The sequence below is a fragment of the Sinohyriopsis cumingii genome, chromosome 1 (genome assembly GCF_028554795.1).
Source record: "Sinohyriopsis cumingii isolate HCF-2022 chromosome 1, ASM2855479v2, whole genome shotgun sequence".
In the NCBI taxonomy this organism is placed as follows: Eukaryota; Metazoa; Mollusca; class Bivalvia; order Unionida; family Unionidae; genus Sinohyriopsis; species Sinohyriopsis cumingii.
In genome coordinates, this window is record NC_142961.1 from 5,993,488 (window position 1) to 6,014,134 (window position 20,647).

Consider the following 20,647-nt stretch of genomic DNA (forward strand, 5'->3'; position numbering starts at 1 on the left):
TAACTAACTTTTTAAATCTGACTTGTACGTTTTATCTGTATTCAGAACTGAAAAGTCTTACAGGAATAGTATCAATTATCTCCCTTATTTTATATCAGAGTGACTGCATTTAGCACAAACAATATATTTATTTTATTAAATTCGTTCGGTTTTCCTGGTTTGCTGCGATGTCTACAGTGTGGCATATGTCTTCTGCGATAGTAAAACAAATAGCAAGTAGCCAGAACGTTTTTCAGGTACATATATTATCCCGAAAAATAACTAACTTTTTAAATCTGACTTATTAAGCAGAAATACGTTTTATCTGTGTTCAGAACTGAAAAATTAGTTATACTAAGTTCATTTGTTTTATCGAATGATGTAGCAATAAGAAATGTAGAGATAAGTACCCAGTACTGATTTCTTCAGTGATGGTTAATGATATAATAACTTTTAAAGCGCATACAATCAGATTAGGAACCATGGCACAAATGGTAGCGCAGCTGACTCTCATTCTGTGGGTCTCCAGTTCTATTCTCGTAACGGACATATTGTCGACGGTACCTATGGTAGGGTTTTTCCTATATAAAAGTGGGGACGGCAGCAGCCCATGTACATCTCACATTACGAAACCACTTAGTGTGGGTGCGTTTTAGCAACCCCGGGTTTTCTCCTGGGGGGTGTACATGGCACATAGACAATCTTCTGAATATTCTAGCATTTCGTTTCGGTTAGAAAAATTCTCCGGAGATATGTCTATGATGCCCCCAAAATAAACAGTAGCGTGGATGTATAAGTTCTACGTCACATGGGTACGTACAGAAAAAGACATTTAGAAAAAATGTTTGGCTAAAAGAAACGATAATGGGATGCCGAGAAAAGACCATAAAAAAGTCTCAAACAAAGGATCCCATGGAAACACACAGGCCAGTGCAGGATAACTCATGAATGATAACCGCTCGTCATTGCTACTGTTTATTTTTGTTAAAATTTATTTATTCTGAAATTTATATATTTTTTTATTCTGAAATATTTTTTTTATTCTGAATTTTTTTTTGTTGTTGATCGATTTGAGTACCAACCACCCCATGAGAATTAACAAACTGATTGATTTACATGATTTTAAGTACCATTTACCCCATCAGAATTAACAAACTGATTGATTTACACGATTTTAAGTACCAACCACCCCATCAATTTCTGAATAAATAAAATATTTCAGATTATAATAATTATTTCAGAATAAAATATTTCAGATTATAATAATTATTGCAGCACTGATTGATTTACATGATTTTAAGTACCGTTTACCTCATCAGAACAAGCAATCTGATTGATTTGCACAATTTTAAGTACCAACCACCCCATCAAAACAAACAATCTGATTGATTTGCAAAATTTTAAGTACCAACCACCCCATCAAAACAAACAATCTGATTGATTTGCACAATTTTAAGTACCAACCACCCCATCAGTTTCTGAATAAATAAAATATTTCAGATTATAATAATTATTTCAGAATAAAATATTTCAGATTATAATAATTATTACAATTTGCACAATTTTAAGTACCAAACCACCCCATGAGAACAAGCAATCTGATTGATTTGCACAATTTTAAGTATCATTTACCCTATCAAAATCAACAAACTGATTGATTTACATGATTTTGAGTACCAACCACCCCATCAAAATTAATAAACCGATCGATTTGTACCAAAACACCCCATCAATTTCTGAATAAATAAAATATTTCTGAAAAATCATTAAGATTTCACATACAGATTCACAATCAATTCCTATCCCCTCAGGTCAATTAAGTGTCCAAGGTGGTAAGTTAGTTTAAAATTTATTCGTGTTAACATATTATTATGACACCGCAGATATACAGGATTGGTTGGTACTTGCACGATCAAATCTCCAGGGGGTACTTGTGGTGTGAACATGTATAAAATGTATCCTTGTTGAGCCTGATTTGATTTTCCAAGATCTATTTGATAGCTGCCATCGATCACATCACAAACGAGATTAACCGCGATTGTCGATGTTATATTAACGACTCCTGGTGAAACATGTCTGCCGCCGCCATACGGATCGTTATCATGTTTGAAAACAAGCGGAGGTGGGGCTATTTTTCTCCATGATTCGATGATTTTAGGAAAGTTCTCATTGATAAGATCGTTGAGTGATTTTACTAGTTCGTCGGCATTAATCCCTGGTATTACAAATGCTGGTAATTGTTGTTCAGTTATTCCGTAATGATTGAGAAACAACTGTTTAAGGGTCACTGTTGTGCGTATTTTATAAATTTCAAAGAAATCACCACCGTGGCGAATCATATTCCAAATGATAGTTTTATTGATGTATCTAAAATCTGATATAACCTGATTTAGATGTTTTATCGTCTCAACGATTTGTTGTTTCACATCATCACTGTAGTTGTCAGAAAAAAAATTTTGTAGTTCGTTTATTAATCGTCCAAATTCAGAATTAACAGGATCAGAATAAGACTGAATAAATCCTTCATTGATGATTGAATTCACTTTATCATCGTAGGTATACAATTGTTCTATTATTTCAGGAAGAATTTCACCATCAGGAGCAGACATAAGATAGGTAGTTCCTTTCCAAGGATATCTACCTCGATACCATGGAGTCTTTATAAATTTCTTTTCATCTGTAATAAAATCATCCCGACGTGGTTCTCGTGGTCCATGATATTCTGGCACAATATCAGGCCAACCTAGTACTGATCTTATCGAAGATTGATAAATATCAACGGCGTAATCAGGTGAATGTATTTCAGTCGTTGCTGATAAAGTTGGCTCATGAATGTTAATTGATATTTTTGCTTCTTTTCCCGTTATTGATTTTATTCTACGCGCAAATTCTTCATTGATCTCTTCAATCTCATAACTGCCAGTTGGTATTCCAACAACAACCCAGTCAGGTGTTCCATCATCTTTATTTTTATTAGCAAATACAAGCGAATTATTTGCTGGTGTACCATTAAATGATTTCGATCTGATATTTGGCCAACTGTGATATACTTGTAATTGTACAAGTGCGATTTCTTTTACTGGAATCGCAGTTGGAAAACTAACGTTAAATTCAGCATTAATTGAACTTGCTGAGATCATCGCTGTTTTCAGCAGAGTTGTGTTTGTCACGATCTGCTGGAGTAGCTCTAGTGATGTCATTATTTAATATATTTGTGCCTTTAATACCAGCACAGTTGTATATTTTAATCATTTCTGTAAACTCAAAATCAGATATAATTCCATCATTAAGACCTGTTGATAACAACGAAGATAACTTCGAGTATGCTACCGTCACCGTGTGCAACTTTATCAGGTAATCGGATAATTTTTTATTCGTGCAAGTACTTATCTTTTTTGCAATGATATTGAGGACACCTGCAATTGATGTTGTAGCTGAAATACAGATTGTTACGGCTACTGGCGCCATCATTGTTATCATTGATAATAATACACCTTTGGACACAGCAACAGCAGATACTGAATAAACAATTACGTCAACGATAACTAGTCGTCGTCGATATTTCTTTATTTTTACCGTATATTGTTTGACTCAATTTTTTAAGTTTGTTTGCCATTCACGTGCTTGATTGTACCTGTAATGTTGCAATGCTGAGGTACTCATTATATTTTATACAGTAACCAATTGAGGTGTTTCAGCAGACACCATCAGAAAGATGCTGCGGTTAATTTCTTATCAGTTGCTTCCAGAATAAATACTTCTTCGTTTCTGCTATTTAATATGAAAGACACAACTCCAGAAAACTTGTCAGTGGAATGATGCCATGGGTACGTTGTGAAAATCTCGAATTTTGCAGCACTAAACACAGACAGCCTGTACACGCCAGTGACTGTTGCGGTATATTTAATAGTTTTATTTTGCTGTGACCATGTTGCGAATCCAGATGACACCGTGCATACGATATTGGTAATATGCCCGGGAGTTATTCCGGCTGAAATTTTAATCAGACTAATTTTGTTAACGATATCAGGAATTCCACTTACGACATCTTCTAATGTTTTTTTAGTTGCGTCTAGGTTAGTTTTGATATCAGAAAGTTTTATGTCAACGGCATGCGGAGTGCCGAAGAATTTATCGATGGCTTCATTGGTTTTTTGAAAATTTCTTCGAAATCTTCCAAAAGCATCTACGTGCACATCATACTCTGCCCGCAACGTGGATAATTTACCATCTACGGTGCTGTAGTCGACGTCATACTCGGCCTGCAACGTGGATATTTTACCATCAACGGTATTGTAGTTGACGTCGACGTATTTTTTCGTCGCGGCATCTTCGTCGGATGTTGGATCTCTTAAAACTACTATCTTGTTTCCGTTCATGCTGAGTTCACCTGTCATTATGTCGCCGGTGTTTCTTACACGATTAGCAACACTTTTTGCAATTTCATCTCTGACGGTTATAAGCGATATACTTGAATCCCTGATTCTACCGCCATCAGTAAACACAGGAATGTTATCCGTGACTGCTCCGAGTACTCGTCGAACTATATCATTCCATTTGATATTGCTCGTTTTTAGTTTTCCGTATCGGTCCTGAAAAACAACAACTTCATCTCAGTCAACTCCAGCCAGGTTCATAATATCAGCAAGCTCATCTTTAGTCGCGTACTTCGACAAATCAATGTCGGATTTTTTTTCTTACTGGTAGAAGAAGATCTTCCGTAAATATCAACCATTATAATTTAAGATCTGTTCAAAACGAAGCGGTTACTTGTATACTCGACTTTATGAGGTGCCGCGGAGGACTTTGATATAGTGTCGAGTACATTAATTACTTCACTGCCGCATATTGGCAGATCCGTCATTATTTGTGTTGGTAGCGTTGAATACCAAACCGCTGCGTGAAGTGGCGCGACATACTTGATAAACTCACGAGGTGGAGCTAACCCGTACGAATCAAAATAAACGATTCCACCTGGATCAATTGCATATGCGGTCCAATCAGTACCAGGTCCTGAATTATCATCGAGATTAATAATACCTGTTTCAGCGCTGTTTGGTCAGTCTGGCAATTGATCTCGCATAAAAACACCTCTGAAGTTTTTTATTTTTAGTTGTTTAGCAGCATCAAGTAAATCAAAATTTGATGCTGGAATAATTAATGAAGTGATCCTGGAAGCCTCAGACCTTTTCCCCAACGAGATCCCGGCAATCTTAATCCAGTCCCTCTTTTTTTTAATCCTCGCCCTGTTGCTTTCTTTAGAGCCATTCCAGCAGTGGTTCCAACAGCACCTAATGAGGCTGCTTTTGCTACGGCAGGTGTGGCTGCGGCAATTAATGCTGGAATAGCCGCGAGAAGTGGAAAAATACCGCCTGTTTTAATTGAGTCTTTAACCACACCCTCAGAGAGATTAAGTTTGACACCTGTTTTTGATTGTTTAGCGCTGTTGAAACGCTTAAGTTGATGTTCTGATAATGATATTTTATTTTGACCGCCTGTGATCTGATCTCGCTTTAGTGATAATTTCATTCCGCAGTTTTTTGCTGAATTTGATTGAAGGTTTTAAATCTGAACAGGAGTCAGTCTGACACTGACGTGATGATATGGCATTTTATGATAATACTCGCCATTTTCCAAATGGTGATTTAAAAATTTTCCACTGGTGCATCAATAACCCTCATTCGACCACTACCACCTTCAAGTAACATTGCCTTATCACTAAGTATGACTGCGATTGCTTTGTAGGTGCCGTGAATAAGGGGTGGACCAGCTATATCAGGAGGAGGGTCAGTAACACGAGCTCGAAAGTGTATATCAACAACAGATTGCTTGGATAAATCAAGATGCTCCAGCGAAAAGTAATAAATCGGATACAGATTTGTAAAATCTAACTGTGATATTTGCAGCCCAGTATCCACGTTTTGATCACGTCCCATAAATGACATCAAACGATGATATGCACGTGCTACGTGATTTTGACCAAAATTTAACAATATATCTTCAGCTGGTTCTTGATGTCCATTTATCCGCAAGGAAACTTCATCAACTCCAAGTCTGTCAAATATCATATGTGAACGTTCTTGACTATTCGTCCGATCATTAATTTGCAGCGCAATAAAAATATGTCATTGTGCAGAAACACCTTGCTGTGATGCTATATTCCATGTAAATAAACCATTAACAGAACTTTCAGTAGCATCTGTGGTTACTGTTAACCATGATAGCAATGATTTACTGCCTTGATCCATAAAAGAGAGTAATTTTTGTTCTTCAGCAATAGATGGAATCATTACTGGCATCCACAATGAAAGCTTCGTTATATTTACTTTACCAGCATCAGCAACACCAACACCTCGCCAGATTGCATCATTATCATCACCTTTTCTAAATAGCACAACTGTGTGTTTAGCTCCAAAGATGACCTTTCTAACATTTCTGCAAAATCCAAAGATGTGAGACAGTGGAATTGCACATGAAAAATTTCTATTATCTCCTGACAACACTGCTCGGCGTGTTGCAAATCCTAAGTTGTAAGTTGCATTAACACTTCCTATAACATCAAAAACATCAGCTGGTCTAACTGCATATTCAGGATCATCAGCAACTGGTTGTGGATCAGATGCAGTATTTCGTGGTGTCCTGATTTTATTATATTGAACATGATCGGCGTTGTTGGTAATATCCTTGGCAAACATCATTGTTGGACCGGCTGATTTTGTGTAATCATCAGAATATCTTGCTAGACCAATTATTGTTGTAGCAACATCAACATCATTCTGAATTGATTTAATATTTTTTCCATCAATCATATATGTGGTGCTACTAAACAGTGCCATAATCCCATTGTTGACAAAACCAACTCGCAAATTGGCATCATATGGCGTATTATCCGCCTTTACAAGTTCACCTTCTACTTCAATAAACGCCTCAGCGGGCAAGAAATATCTACTTGTATCCTGAACCTGTAATTCGATTCTCCCCTGCTGATTTGGTTGTCTTGCGTCATAGGAATCCATGTCAAATGCTGGGTCGGACATACGCTTGAACATTTTATTATAATTACCATTTTTCCAAATGGTGATCTAAATTATCGTTGAAGACCACTTCCCGCTATTAAATTTGCAGTTATATTTCTTTCTGCTTCTTCAGATAATTCCGCTGGTTTTTTATTTGTGGCCTGATTTATTATTTTACTGACATTTGTGGGCATAACTCAAGTGCTGGCCAGTTTCATATGTTGCTGCTGTTTTCTTCGTACTAATCGAGATAGTCTGTCCTTGACTGTCGAGAACGCTTTACTGGCAAGATTACCAATGGTGCCAGGAATTTTATCACGAACAGCCTCAATAGCCTTCATCCCTAATTGTTTTGCAATCGATATTGCTTTTGGAGCCATCCTTCTAAATAGACCCTGAACAACATCACCAAGTCCATCTCCGTAAATTGTTTTGTAATTTGGCAGTCATGAGTTTACTACCCTGACCATGATTGGTCCATGCTGAGCAGTGTGTATAATCATTTGTATATACTGATTAATTAATTGTTTAGTCGCCATGATAATCATCAACGATTTCATCAATAAGTGAACAATAAATGTTGCGATCCATAATACCACCTTGAAATAATCTTTGACAAATATCAGATATTTCATTAACAATTGCTGAAGAATTGTTTCCAGCTCGTTTTCCTCCAATCAGTATTTCTAGTCATTCTACGTCAGAAAGAACACTGTTAGGACAGGCAATAAGACCACTCCCCAAACCGCTTCCAGTAGTGCCAGGAGGATCATCATCAAGATCTTCTTTTTTAGAATCTTTTTTACTTAATAAAAGAGGCAATCTCTTTTTCCACTCATTTTCTCTCTCAATCAGTTCTTTTTTCTGTCTCACTCTTTCTTTTTCTTGTTCCCTTTCTCTTTTAAACAACTCCTCAGTCTTTTTAAGTTCCAACGTCAACCTTTGCTGCAGTGAAGAAGATTGTTGTTGTTCTATCTGTTGCAGAAGTGGAGGAAGCTGATAGGAAGGCTCCTGCTGTGGGGATTGCGGTGGAGAAGATTGTTGTTGTTTATTAAACTCTCTATTAAGTATTTCTATTTTTTTAACAAGTGCATCGAATTCATCACGTCTGACTTGTTTTTTGTTGTAATATACACGATATATCCATTTAATAAAAATGTTATTATTTGCGGTTTCATAACCGGGTTTTAACATTTTAGATTTATCATATATACCAATTAGTATTTTTGCAGGTAAATCATATTCTTTAGTATTTTTAATATCCTCAATAACCTCTTTCTTAAATTTTTTAATCAGTTCAACATTTTCTTTTATTGGTTTAGATGCAAGTTCATTTTTCATGTCGGCAAATTCAGTACGAATTTTACCAATACCTTCAAGTATTTCTTCGCCGATGGGTGGAGGTTGAGCTGCAGCTATATCAGCTGGAAGATCTTGTAAAATCTTATTTGTTTTCTTAGTTCTCGCTGCTATTTTTTCAGTTTGCTCAGCGGTTTGTTTTACTGATGGAAGTAAACCTTCAGTAGCCTCTGCAACTCTTTCAGTAATTTTTGTAACCGGTTTAAATAACTGTTCTGTGCCTTCTGCAAATTCAACTTGGGCTTCTTGACATTCTTGCAATTTTTGTCTAACAGAATCATGAACAGGAAGAAATGTTTTGATTGCTTCTAGTCTTTCTCGAGCTAATCTAGCAGTGTGAGATTCCATGGCTGGTGGCATCATTAATATGATAATTTTTTAATTGATAGCAGCAGAGGGGGCAGGACCTCCTTTATGTAAACACAACTCTCGGTCAGGTTAGCAGTGACCTTATTTTTTTATTTCGGAAGAAGCTTATACTTTAAGCAAATTAGGTTTCAGACAAGTGGTCTGTTCGCCCCCTCTGCTGCTGCATTCCATGGACAGTATTAAAATGAAATAATATTTCATTCAAATTATCACACAATAAATGGTGTTAACTACAGATCTCTATGCAGATGACACAACATTGTCAGATATCCAAAACACAAAGCATGAACTCGAAATGTCTTTCGAGAAGTCGTGTTGACTCTGATCTTTGTATTAAAGCAAGTCATCATCAGTATCATCAATACTTATACACAGAGATAGGGGATCTTAAATGGGTAATGATTTAATATTGAATTCATGAAACAAGTTTAATAATATCTAGCATTTGCGAGCCTTGGCAAGCAAGAGCTGGTCATTATTAAATGAATTTAATAAATTTAATATTAAATCATTCCCCATTTGAGATTATTTTTATCACAGTTTTTATTTCAGAGGAAATTATTTAGAGAGCAAGAAAAATGAATAATTTCCTTCATTCTGACAGACTTTGCATATTTCATTTGTTGTGTGTAAAAAACAGTCTCAAATTTAGTTGAACTAGTGTTGACATTTAAAAATAGATTATACTTTTCTTACCAACTATAAGTCAAAGAACAAGAACTCTTCCAAAATAAACAGAACATTTTACACAGACAAAATCATTTTTCAACGCAGAATTACCAGTGAGCATGTTGTTGCATTGTACCAGCTAGAGTACAGTGGATGATCCATGTTTACGTAAACTAACATGCCACATATCACAACTAAGCATTATATTGTTTCACTATTCATTTGAAAGAAGGTTTACTGGATGCAGAAATTACTGTAATGTATTTGTGACCGGATATGTGCAGTATTCAGTGATTTGGTAAAGTAGTAGACTGTACAGAAGACATAAACAAATTTCTTTTTGAGTCAGATTTGCATCACTTATTTGCTGCATAAAGATGCTTTGGTTGGATAATTTATTTCTGTCGTTTGGGAGGCTGGTTTATGTCCACATTTAACCATGCTTGTGTATAGGGTGGATTCCATGTTACAGATAAACCGTCCTCCTCAATCCAACTCTACCCCCACCCCCATTATCAAATGAGCAATACCCTTTGTTTTACTTCTTCTTGTTGTTCTTGTCTTGGGGTTTTACACCATTTTTCATATGAGGGATCATGCTGTTTGTTATTCATGACATAACAAACTCTGTTGGGGTACATTGGCCATATTCAGACAGATGAGACCATTTTTCCTTAACTTTTAATTGGTATAATATAACCAGGATTGTGCTGATGTGCTGTTAAACTATACATGCATATATTTGTCACAGAATAATGACCTTTTGATGCTAATATTTTTGTACTAGTTATTGGGTAATCAAAACTAATGGCCACTCTTTGCAAGTTGTTTTAACAATACTGTGCATTGATTATTTTATTTCTCCAGTTTACTAAGTTTGTGAAGTTTTTGATTGCTGTAACAAGAAACGACTCTTCCAATTCACACATTTATATAATGACAAATGTATCATCTTTTGGGAAACATGAATCACTCAGTAAAATTAAATTCCCAGTAAGTTGCAAGCTTGAGTAAATGTAGCTGGAATGGAACCAGGCTAACATTATAGATTCCATTTCATCCACAACTTTTAAAGCATGGGGTAAAAGTGAACACAAAGTATAATTTGTTCACATTTTGCATCAATGTCCTCAGGATATTCACACTTCAGAGAGAACAACTTATAACAAAATTCTTGAGTTATATAATTTTGCTACAGCATAATAAAATAGGATCCATGATTGGAAGTTTTTTTTACTGAATGGCATTCAGGTGAAGGAGTGCTGTATATGGTTTGCTGTTAAAATGTGTCCACTGTTGCATATGTCACATTGGATTCATGTATGTATGTATGTGTGTATGTATGTATGTATGTATGTAATGTATGTATGTATGTATGTATGTATGTATGTATGTATGTATGTAAGTATCTGATGCATTATAGCAAGAGGCAATAAAACTACTATACATAATGTAACAGCTCAGTATTACTCATTTCTTGTAAAAGAAAAATTTATTAGCTAATGTAGGGCATAAATGATTAGTTCAGAAAAAATTTCAGATCATAGACACAACAAGGATTGTCTTCATCATCTCTGGAATATGCATTAAAACATACATTCCTCCAAACAAATTTAATTTTACTGTATTCATCAAAATTTTTTTGCTTTAGAACTTTTCAATGATGATGAAACAGCAAAGAAAATCTTGACAGAGGTAAATCCAAGAAAGCAAAAGAATCTTGGCAGACAGGTAAAGAATTTCAGTGATGTGCTGTGGAAGAGAAATTGCATCAAAATCATAAAGAATGGAAACAAGATGAAGGTAACTAATAGCAGTATGCAAGTCCCAATGTATAAAGCTCCATAAAATAATGGAGGTACAGTAATGAATTCTACTTTAAAGGCCTCCTTAATATTTCAGTTTTATATCTTGTGTTTTAGTTTTCAGCTGATCAAAACCAGGCCACAGTAATGTGGTTTCACATGTTTAAGTGATGAGAACCATGCCTTAGAAATCAATGATTGACTGGTAAGAAACATGCATAATACAGTCATGTAGTATGGTTTCATATGCATCACTGATCAGAACCATGCCACAATAATGTGGTTTCACATGTTTAACTCATCAGATCCATGATACAATAATGTGGTTTCACATGCTTAACTCATGAGAGCCATGATACAATAATGTGGTTTCACATGCTTAACTCATCAGAGCCATGATACAATAATGTGGTTTCACATGTTTAACTCATCAGAGCCATGATACAAGATCATGGCTTCAAATTATTAACTGCGCAGAAGCATTGCACAATAATGTAATGTGCTTTGTCACATTTCTCAGATTAGAACCATGCAATAATAACATGGTCTCACATGATTAACTGATTCAAAATATCCCTAAATAATGTAGTTTCACATGATTAGATTCCATAATTATGTGGTTCCATATAATCAGTTGATCAGAGCCATGCCATCATGGTTTGACATGATTAATAGATCCGAACCTTGCCATCCTTGGTTCCATATGCTTGAATGATCAGAACCATGCTTATAGGTTTCTCATGTTTGACTGATTAGAACCATGCCTATAGGTTTCTCATGCTTGACTGATTAGAACCACGCCTATAGGTTTCTCATGCTTGAATGATTAGAACCATGCCTATAGGTTTCTCATGTTTGACTGATCAGAACCATGCCTATAGGTTTCTCATGTTTGACTGATCAGAACCATGCCTATAGGTTTCTCATGTTTGACTGATGAGAACCATGCCTATAGGTTTCTCATGTTTGACTGATCAGAACCATGCCTATTGGTTTCTCATGTTTGACTGATCAGAACCATGCCTATAGGTTTCTCATGTTTGACTGATTAGAACCATGCCTATAGGTTTCTCATGTTTGAATGATGAGAACCATGCCTATAGGTTTCTCATGTTTGACTGATTTGAACCATGCCTATAGGTTTCTCATGTTTGACTGATTAGAACCATGCCTGTAGGTTTCTCATGTTTGACTGATTAGAACCATGCCTATAGGTTTCTCATGCTTGAATGATTAAAACCATGCCTATAGGTTTCTCATGTTTGACTGATTAAAACCATGCCTATAGGTTTCTCATGCTTGAATGATCAGAACCATGCCTATAGGTTTCTCATGTTTGACTGATGAGAACCATGCCTATAGGTTTCTCATGTTTGACTGATGAGAACCATGCCTATAGGTTTCTCATGTTTGACTGATCAGAACCATGCCTATAGGTTTCTCATGCTTGAATGATCAGAACCATGCCTATAGGTTTCTCATGTTTGACTGATTAGAACTATGCCTATAGGTTTCTCATGTTTGACTGATGAGAACCAGGCCTATAGGTTTCTCATGTTTGAATGATCAGAACCATGCCTATAGGTTTTTGATGCTTGAGTGATCAGAACCATGCCTATAGGTTTCTCATGTTTGACTGATTAGAACCATGCCTATAGGTTTCTCATGTTTGAATGATGAGAACCATGCCTATAGGTTTCTCATGTTTGACTGATTTGAACCATGCCTATAGGTTTCTCATGTTTGACTGATTAGAACCATACCTATAGGTTTCTCATGTTTGAATGATGAGAACCATGCCTATAGGTTTCTCATGTTTGACTGATTTGAACCATGCCTATAGGTTTCTCATGTTTGACTGATGAGAACCATGCTATAGGTTTCTCATGTTTGACTGATGAGAACCATGCTGTAGGTTTCTCATGTTTGACTGATCAGAACCATGCCTATAGGTTTCTCATGTTTGACTGATCAGAACCATGCCTATAGGTTTCTCATATTTGACTGATCAGAACCATGCCTATAGGTTTCTCATGTTTGACTGATCAGAACCATGCCTATAGGTTTCTCATGCTTGAATGATTAGAACCATGCCTATAGGTTTCTCATGTTTGACTGATTAGAACCATGCCTATAGGTTTCTCATGTTTGACTGATCAGAACCATGCCTATAGGTTTCTCATGTTTGACTGATTAGAACCATGCCTATAGGTTTCTCATGTTTGACTGATTAGAACCATGCCTATAGGTTTCTCATGTTTGACTGATCAGAACCATGGCTATAGGTTTCTCATGTTTGACTGATCAGAACCATGCCTATAGGTTTCTCATGCTTGAATGATTAGAACCATGCCTATAGGTTTCTCATGTTTGACTGATTAGAACCATGCCTATAGGTTTCTCATGTTTGACTGATTAGAACCATACCTATAGGTTTCTCATGTTTGACTGATTAGAACCATGCCTATAGGTTTCTCATGTTTGAATGATCAGAACCATGGCTATAGGTTTCTGATGTTTGACTGATGAGAACCATGCCTATAGGTTTCTCATGCTTGAATGATTAGAACCGTGCCTATAGGTTTCTCATGTTTGACTGATCAGAACCATGCCTATAGGTTTCTCATGCTTGAATGATTAGAACCATGCCTATAAGTTTCTCATGCTTGAATGATTAGAACCATGCCTATAGGTTTCTCATGTTTGATTGATTAAAACCATGCCTATTGGTTTCTCATGTTTGACTGATCAGAACCATGCCTATTGGTTTCTCATGTTTGACTGATCAGAACCATGGCTATAGGTTTCTCATGTTTGACTGATCAGAACCATGCCTATAGGTTTCTCATATTTGACTGATCAGAACCATGGCTATAGGTTTCTCATGTTTGACTGATCAGAACCATGGCTATAGGTTTCTCATGTTTGACTGATCAGAACCATGCCTATAGGTTTCTCATGCTTGAATGATTAGAACCATGCCTATAGGTTTCTCATGTTTGACTGATTAGAACCATGCCTATAGGTTTCTCATGTTTGACTGATCAGAACCATGCCTATAGGTTTCTCATGTTTGACTGATCAGAACCATGCCTATAGGTTTCTCATGTTTGACTGATGAGAACCATGCCTATAGGTTTCTCATGTTTGACTGATGAGAACCATGCCTATAGGTTTCTCATGTTTGACTGATGAGAACCATGCCTATAGGTTTCTCATGTTTGACTGATAAGAACCATGCCTATAGGTTTCTCATGTTTGACTGATGAGAACCATGCCTATAGGTTTCTCATGTTTGACATACTGTAATAACATGGTTTCACATGACTTAATTGATTGGAACCATGCCATAAAAATGAGGTTTTACACATTTGACTGATAGGAATCATGCCATAATAATGTCATTTCACATGTTTAACTGACCTGCAGAACAATGCCATAATGTCTTTCACATGATTGACTGATCACATCCATACAACCATGACATAATTATGTGGTTCACATGTTTAATTGATCAGAACCATGCCATAATAATACAGTTTCATGATTACTAACTGCAGATAACCATGCCATAAGAACATGACTTTACATGAATCCCACTTTCATGATGAAAATTTAATGTCACAGGGTAGCATGATCCAGCTAATTAAGTTTTGCCTGTGTCCTTACTAAAAGTAAAGTAATTTGAAACATTATAGCCTGTGTAGTTTCTACTTTGCACCAATAATCTCATTTTTGAAGATCACAGGTATTTAGATCAGAATAGTACTACATTACAAAGTCAGTGTCAGTGCTACATATGTCTCTGGTTAGACATAATATAATTTTGCAGGCATTTACTATCCATGATGAGAGCACCTGCTACATGGCAGAGGGTTAGGAATGTATGTACATGTATTTTCATGTCTAGATAAATAATTTATATTAAAATCTTTGTTGATTGTTAAGTATCTTTAACTTCATCATCCTGTAGTTTTAAGTATTTATTTGAACTAATCACGTCAAAGCGTTTGTGATAAACTCACTTAATGGTTGATCTCATTAATAATGATAATAATTCTTTATTTTGAGAGCATAACTCAAATGCATCATAGGATTAGCTATAACCGCAGCATGGTACTGGTGGATATTAATATTATAAGACATGGCGATGTAAGCTAACATAAGGAAATGACATTAAGTATTCCTCATATTGTAATGGCATGCAGTCGTGTTACTTAGGGTGAATAATATGAGTTCACTCTCATTGTAAAACTTCAGGATGTTTCTTTTTTAAACTGTCAGTTGAGCTTACCATTCTGATATGGTTGGCATGCTGGAATTGCAGACTAGAATGACATGGGTTCAAAGCCTACCATTTGGTCAGTCCAGATCAGATAACATTTTTTGTCCTGTTAGGCCCTCTTAACCCTTTACCTCATAGAGCATAGTTACAAAGTGCAGCGCACTATAAATAGAACACCTGTTACCTATAAGACTCCATATGCTTAGGCCTGCCTGTGAACTGTTAAGCAATGTAGTGTATGATACGTTTAACAGCAATTTTAACCATTTTACATTTTTGGTACACATCTATTATATGTGGAAAAATTTAAGAGTAAAGTCTGATTGTTATAGCTGTGTAATTATTTTTCACAGAAGAATTTTTTATGTGCTTTAAAATCTTGGGAGAACTCGTTCATGCATTGTCCACACATCTGCATATATAGCATTGAACTCGTTCACCGTCATGTCAGTGAGGCCACATGACCAACCGTAGCTGCCATTTCTCATACTCGAAAGTTTTTCGTCTGCGTCTACATCACTAAGTCATCTGAATTTGATGATTTATAAAACCTAATTGCTGCCTACATCAATATCAGAGCCTTTACCTAGGTTATTGAATCTTTCATGGTTGTGATTCTAATCATGAAAACTTCGTAAATACTGAAAGAAATCCGTGACCGCCATTTTGGAGAGTGGAGATTATGACCCAGTTACTTTAAATAGCAGATATCGACCAGTGCATAAACAGTGACCACATGATCTGATGTTGCTGTCATTCACAGAAATGAATGTAGTATCTAATGGGGGGTTTTCCCCAAAAGTGGTGTTATGAAAACCGGCTCAACATGGCTGATATTTACAGCAGGCATCAAAAGGCGCTTCCATGCAAATGGAGTAGAGGCGTCAAAAGGCATTTCCATGCAAATGGAGTAGAGGCGTGCAAAGACGCTTGCATGAGGTAAAGGGTTAATCCAATCATCTTAGTACAATATTACCTTCACATGTTGTCATAGGAAACCAAACCAAACCAAACCAATCTTCACAAATGTGTCTTTTGTCACCATTATGAATTCTGTAATGAGACTTTTCTTTGTGAAATACTAAACAACAGCAACTAGTCTACACTTGTGTCTAAGTTTTTCTTCCATTCACCTAACATATAAAGACAACTATTTTACAAAAGAAGCCAAGATGCATGCTGCAAATGAAGTTTCTTCTTTTCACATGTTCATGGTTGTCATGTGGTTTGATATAAGTACTGAAACATTGATGCACACCTACAATAGTCAAACCTGCATTGTGTTTCATCCTGTCTTCTTTTCTGCAATATTACATGTCATTTGACCATCACTGTAGACAAGAGAGGGAAAGAAGAGACAGACTTAGAACACTATTATTTTCATGAGGCAATGTTAATTCTTTAAGAATGTAGAAAAAATCTCTGTTGTTTTTATGTCATTTTCCATGAAATTCAAAAACAGCAATTGTAAATATGGAAATTTGAGGGCCTAATCAGGGAGATCCAACATTGTTGTTTGGAATCACTTATTGATGAAAACCGCAAAAGCTTTTGAAAGAATGAGCATGAGTCTGACCTTTGGATCAAACTGCCAGACAAGGTATTGACATTAGTTACCAACCTTTCCAGTGATTCAAATTCTGTTGAGGTCTCAGATTAAATAAAAACCTGAAACAAGGTTTGCACAAACAATTATGCATTCATGTCAGCAAAAACACTGCTGACTTGTGCTTTAAAATCTGAGAAAGTTTGAAATCTCAGGATTTAAGCATAAAAATTGATAAAGGCAAAATGGGTATTTTTGAAACAGTACTCTGTAACTATGGACCACATATTTTCATTTTTATTCACTTATAGTTCATAATTGAAAGATAAACATCCATTGCCCATCTCTTATTTGGTATGATAAATTTGTAATCTAGTTTGTCAATGAATCATACACATATCTAGGGTCATGTAGGATGATGTGTATTCAATTTGACTATTGCCTTGCCAAATACAAATCGTACTGACCCCAGGCATTCCCATATCATGTCATTAGAAAATCACATAACTAATAATAATACGCATTAGTTGCCGTTATCAGCCTTTCATCAAAGGTCAATACTATTGATTGGAATGTAAAATTATGGCGTTTTATTTAAATTATAAAATTTTTTACCATTCATCATAAATCAGAAAAAAAACACATTTTAGAAACATTGATTTGGCAGTCACTTTTGCTTGAAACTCTGAATACTGAATGATGTAGATTCCCACATCTGTTTAATCTCGTGAAATATTTTCTCAGACCTCAGAAACTGGGTCTAGGAAGTATCCCAGATATAATGACTTTTTTATATACTGCTATGTGAATATTATAATTTGCACAGTTCCTGATAGTGTGAAGACATTCGGACTAGTTCATTACAGTGGCTATCAGATGGTAAAAATTAAATTACTGTTCTCTTCATTATTTAAGTTTTCACAGAATGAGGACTTACGTCAACTTTTGATCAGTACCTACCCCAAGACCCTTGTTGAAGCTAGTCCCTATGACAGATTGTGGGGGATTGGATTGGCTGCCAGTGACCCAAGGGCCCAGACAAAACATACTTGGGATGGATACAACCTGTTGGGATTTGCACTCACAGACGTTCGAAATGAGCTCATGCAACGAAATGATGCCTCAACATGTCCTGATGAAAATACATTAATAATGATAAACTTTGGTGATGAAGTAGAGTCTACAAACCTGTAGAATATATATGTTTCAGAAAATTTTAGGAAGCAGATGAAAAAGTACTGGTAATCTAATTTTTTTCAAGCTAATGTTTATTTAGTGTCAGACATAGTAGTCACTTTTTTTACCATCAGCATTGGTGGCAAGAGGAGTTTGTTAAGGTTTTGGTTAATGTTTCTTTTTGATCAGGAGCTCAGAATGTTGGCCCTGAGCATTATCTGGTCTTGTTTTCTTACATTTCTTTAATAAACCTTGATTTTTTAAAAACAACTGATGACACGTCACTGTACATATATTACACTAACATGAAAATGCAAGGGATGTTTCTTTCGAAGAGTACCGTACTGTAATGGTGATAGATATTTTCAAACAGCAATTAACAGACTGTTGATACAGTAAATTTACTACTGTGTGTTTGCAAGCAATGTTAATAGTTAAGCAGAGTAAATTGTAAGTTGATATTTTTACAGTGTAAATCAGTAAATTTTATTGTAAATGGACTGTACAAGTCCCCTCATTTCAAGAAAATTTGTAGTTCATGGTCAGCATATGTTGTTTGAAAGCTGATTGCTTTGCACACACATGAATTTACAATTTACACGTTTATATTCCAAAGTGGACATGTCCATGCTATTTATTTACATTATATTACTGGTGTGGACCATTTTCCATTCATATTGCTCATAAACAGAAAGTTGAAAATGATGTTACCCTTACATTTTTGTCATCAATAGGGTATCTTTGGTTGGTTATGCATTTTGCTTATTGCTTAGCATTGTAAGGGGAGTCACTCATAAAGTTTTTCATTGTTAAGCATTGTGGGAAAGTTACTTGTGTTCCTGATTGTGAAACTCAGATAACATTGTCACCATTGTTCTTTAGTATAGAATTCAGTGACATGCAGATTGGGCCTCAGCAGGAAAATAATGTTGTGTTGCTTGTCTGATATCTTAGTTGTAATTCTTGTTTGTTTATAAAGATGTTATATTCTTTGTTCCTTTAGTTTTAAGTGCACTGTTATGCATGTAATTAACGTTGCAAAATTATCAACAATCTTCCTCAGAAAAGTATGAGAAATGCATAGCATTTTTAAGTTGTATGTCACTGTATTTTTGTTTTGCTTTTCCCCCTGAACTTGAGGAGTTGCATTGTATTATTAACTAAATGACTGATTAAAAATGTGCAATGGTTTTACATTTTTTTGCCTTGTTATTCTCAAATATTTTGGTGTTCTTTAGTTGCACACATATCAAATGGGTATAAATCAATGTTTTGCATGTTATTATTTATCTTACATCAGTCAAATAAACTTTTTTTGTAAATCAATATGTAATATGTGTTACAGTGAATATTGAATAAGCTGTTCAAAACTGCTTCAACAAAAAATAGATTTGCTGCTGTCACAACAAATATGGCATACAGTTTTAGTTTAATATTTAAAAATAACATACATCAAATATAATTATTTATACTCTTGCTGGTGTACATCATAGTCCTTGTGTCTACTGGCCATCCTTCAGTCCAGCACACAATCACTTTAGTTCAACTATTCCATTAGTTTTTTCTAATCAGACCAGAAGGCCAGGTGAGTTTATGTTGTGGCCCTTCATCCATTTTAAATTGACTATTATCTGGCATCTATCAACAATTACTGTATTGGATAGACCAGTATTGGTATTTTAGATTTGATCATAATATCAGCCACAGGCTTCAGATTCTTTCAAAAATGAATAAATAATTTATTAAAAAAAGAAAACTGCAAGACCAGTCAACCAAACATGACAAGAGTGTTCCATGGTACAGAACTTTCAGATTTGTTCAAATGAGGCTGTCTGCCACTAAATATGGCTATGGTTACTAAAATTAGATCAATCAATTCAGCATCCATCAACAATTACTATTTTCAACTTGAGTCTCACAAAGGTCCCTGGTATAAAGAGCTTTCAGGTTTGCATAAATAATACCAATCTGCCATCAAGTATGACTTATTACTAAAATAGAAAACCTTTAAATATTTCTCTTCTATGCCCACTCAACAGGATTAGGTCAGATTGACATATCTTTTCATAAAGACCTTTCAGATGTTGGGATTGATACTAAAGATATGTTCTTATGCAAACAGCTGTATAACAGTTGAACCAGTTTGACAAAGCAGCCTAGCACAAAGCCTTTGAAAGTTTGATGCTGTTATATCTTCAGATAGGGCTACCATTTAAAAAAAGTAATTTTTTAAAAACAAAATCTTCTCAAAACTCAAAATACTGATGAACAGAATCTGCTCAGATTTGCCAGAAAGCATCGTGTTATGGAAGTCTTTACATTATTGTGTACAGATGAAGCTGATCAACATTACTTAAAATAGGAAAACCTTTAAACAACATCTTTTCAAAAACCAGAATAGAACTTGAACACATTTGATAGAAGTAGCAAGGCATGAACACCG

General features: G+C 35.5%; 1 protein-coding gene across 10 annotated transcripts in view; it reads left to right on the forward strand.

Annotated features, from left to right (window-relative positions):
- LOC149806358 (uncharacterized) overlaps positions 1-19,395 on the forward strand; it is a 33,753-nt gene extending 14,358 nt beyond the window's left edge. For all 10 annotated transcript variants that reach the window (XM_089952047.1, XM_089952073.1, XM_089952038.1 and 7 more), the window contains 2 exons: positions 11,044-11,195; positions 17,944-19,395. In XM_089952047.1, coding sequence (XP_089808173.1) covers positions 11,044-11,195; positions 17,944-18,222 — 431 coding nt within the window. In that variant the 3' untranslated portion in view covers positions 18,223-19,395. The remainder of the gene's footprint in view (positions 1-11,043; positions 11,196-17,943) is intronic.
- Positions 19,396-20,647: the final 1,252 nt, after the last annotated feature.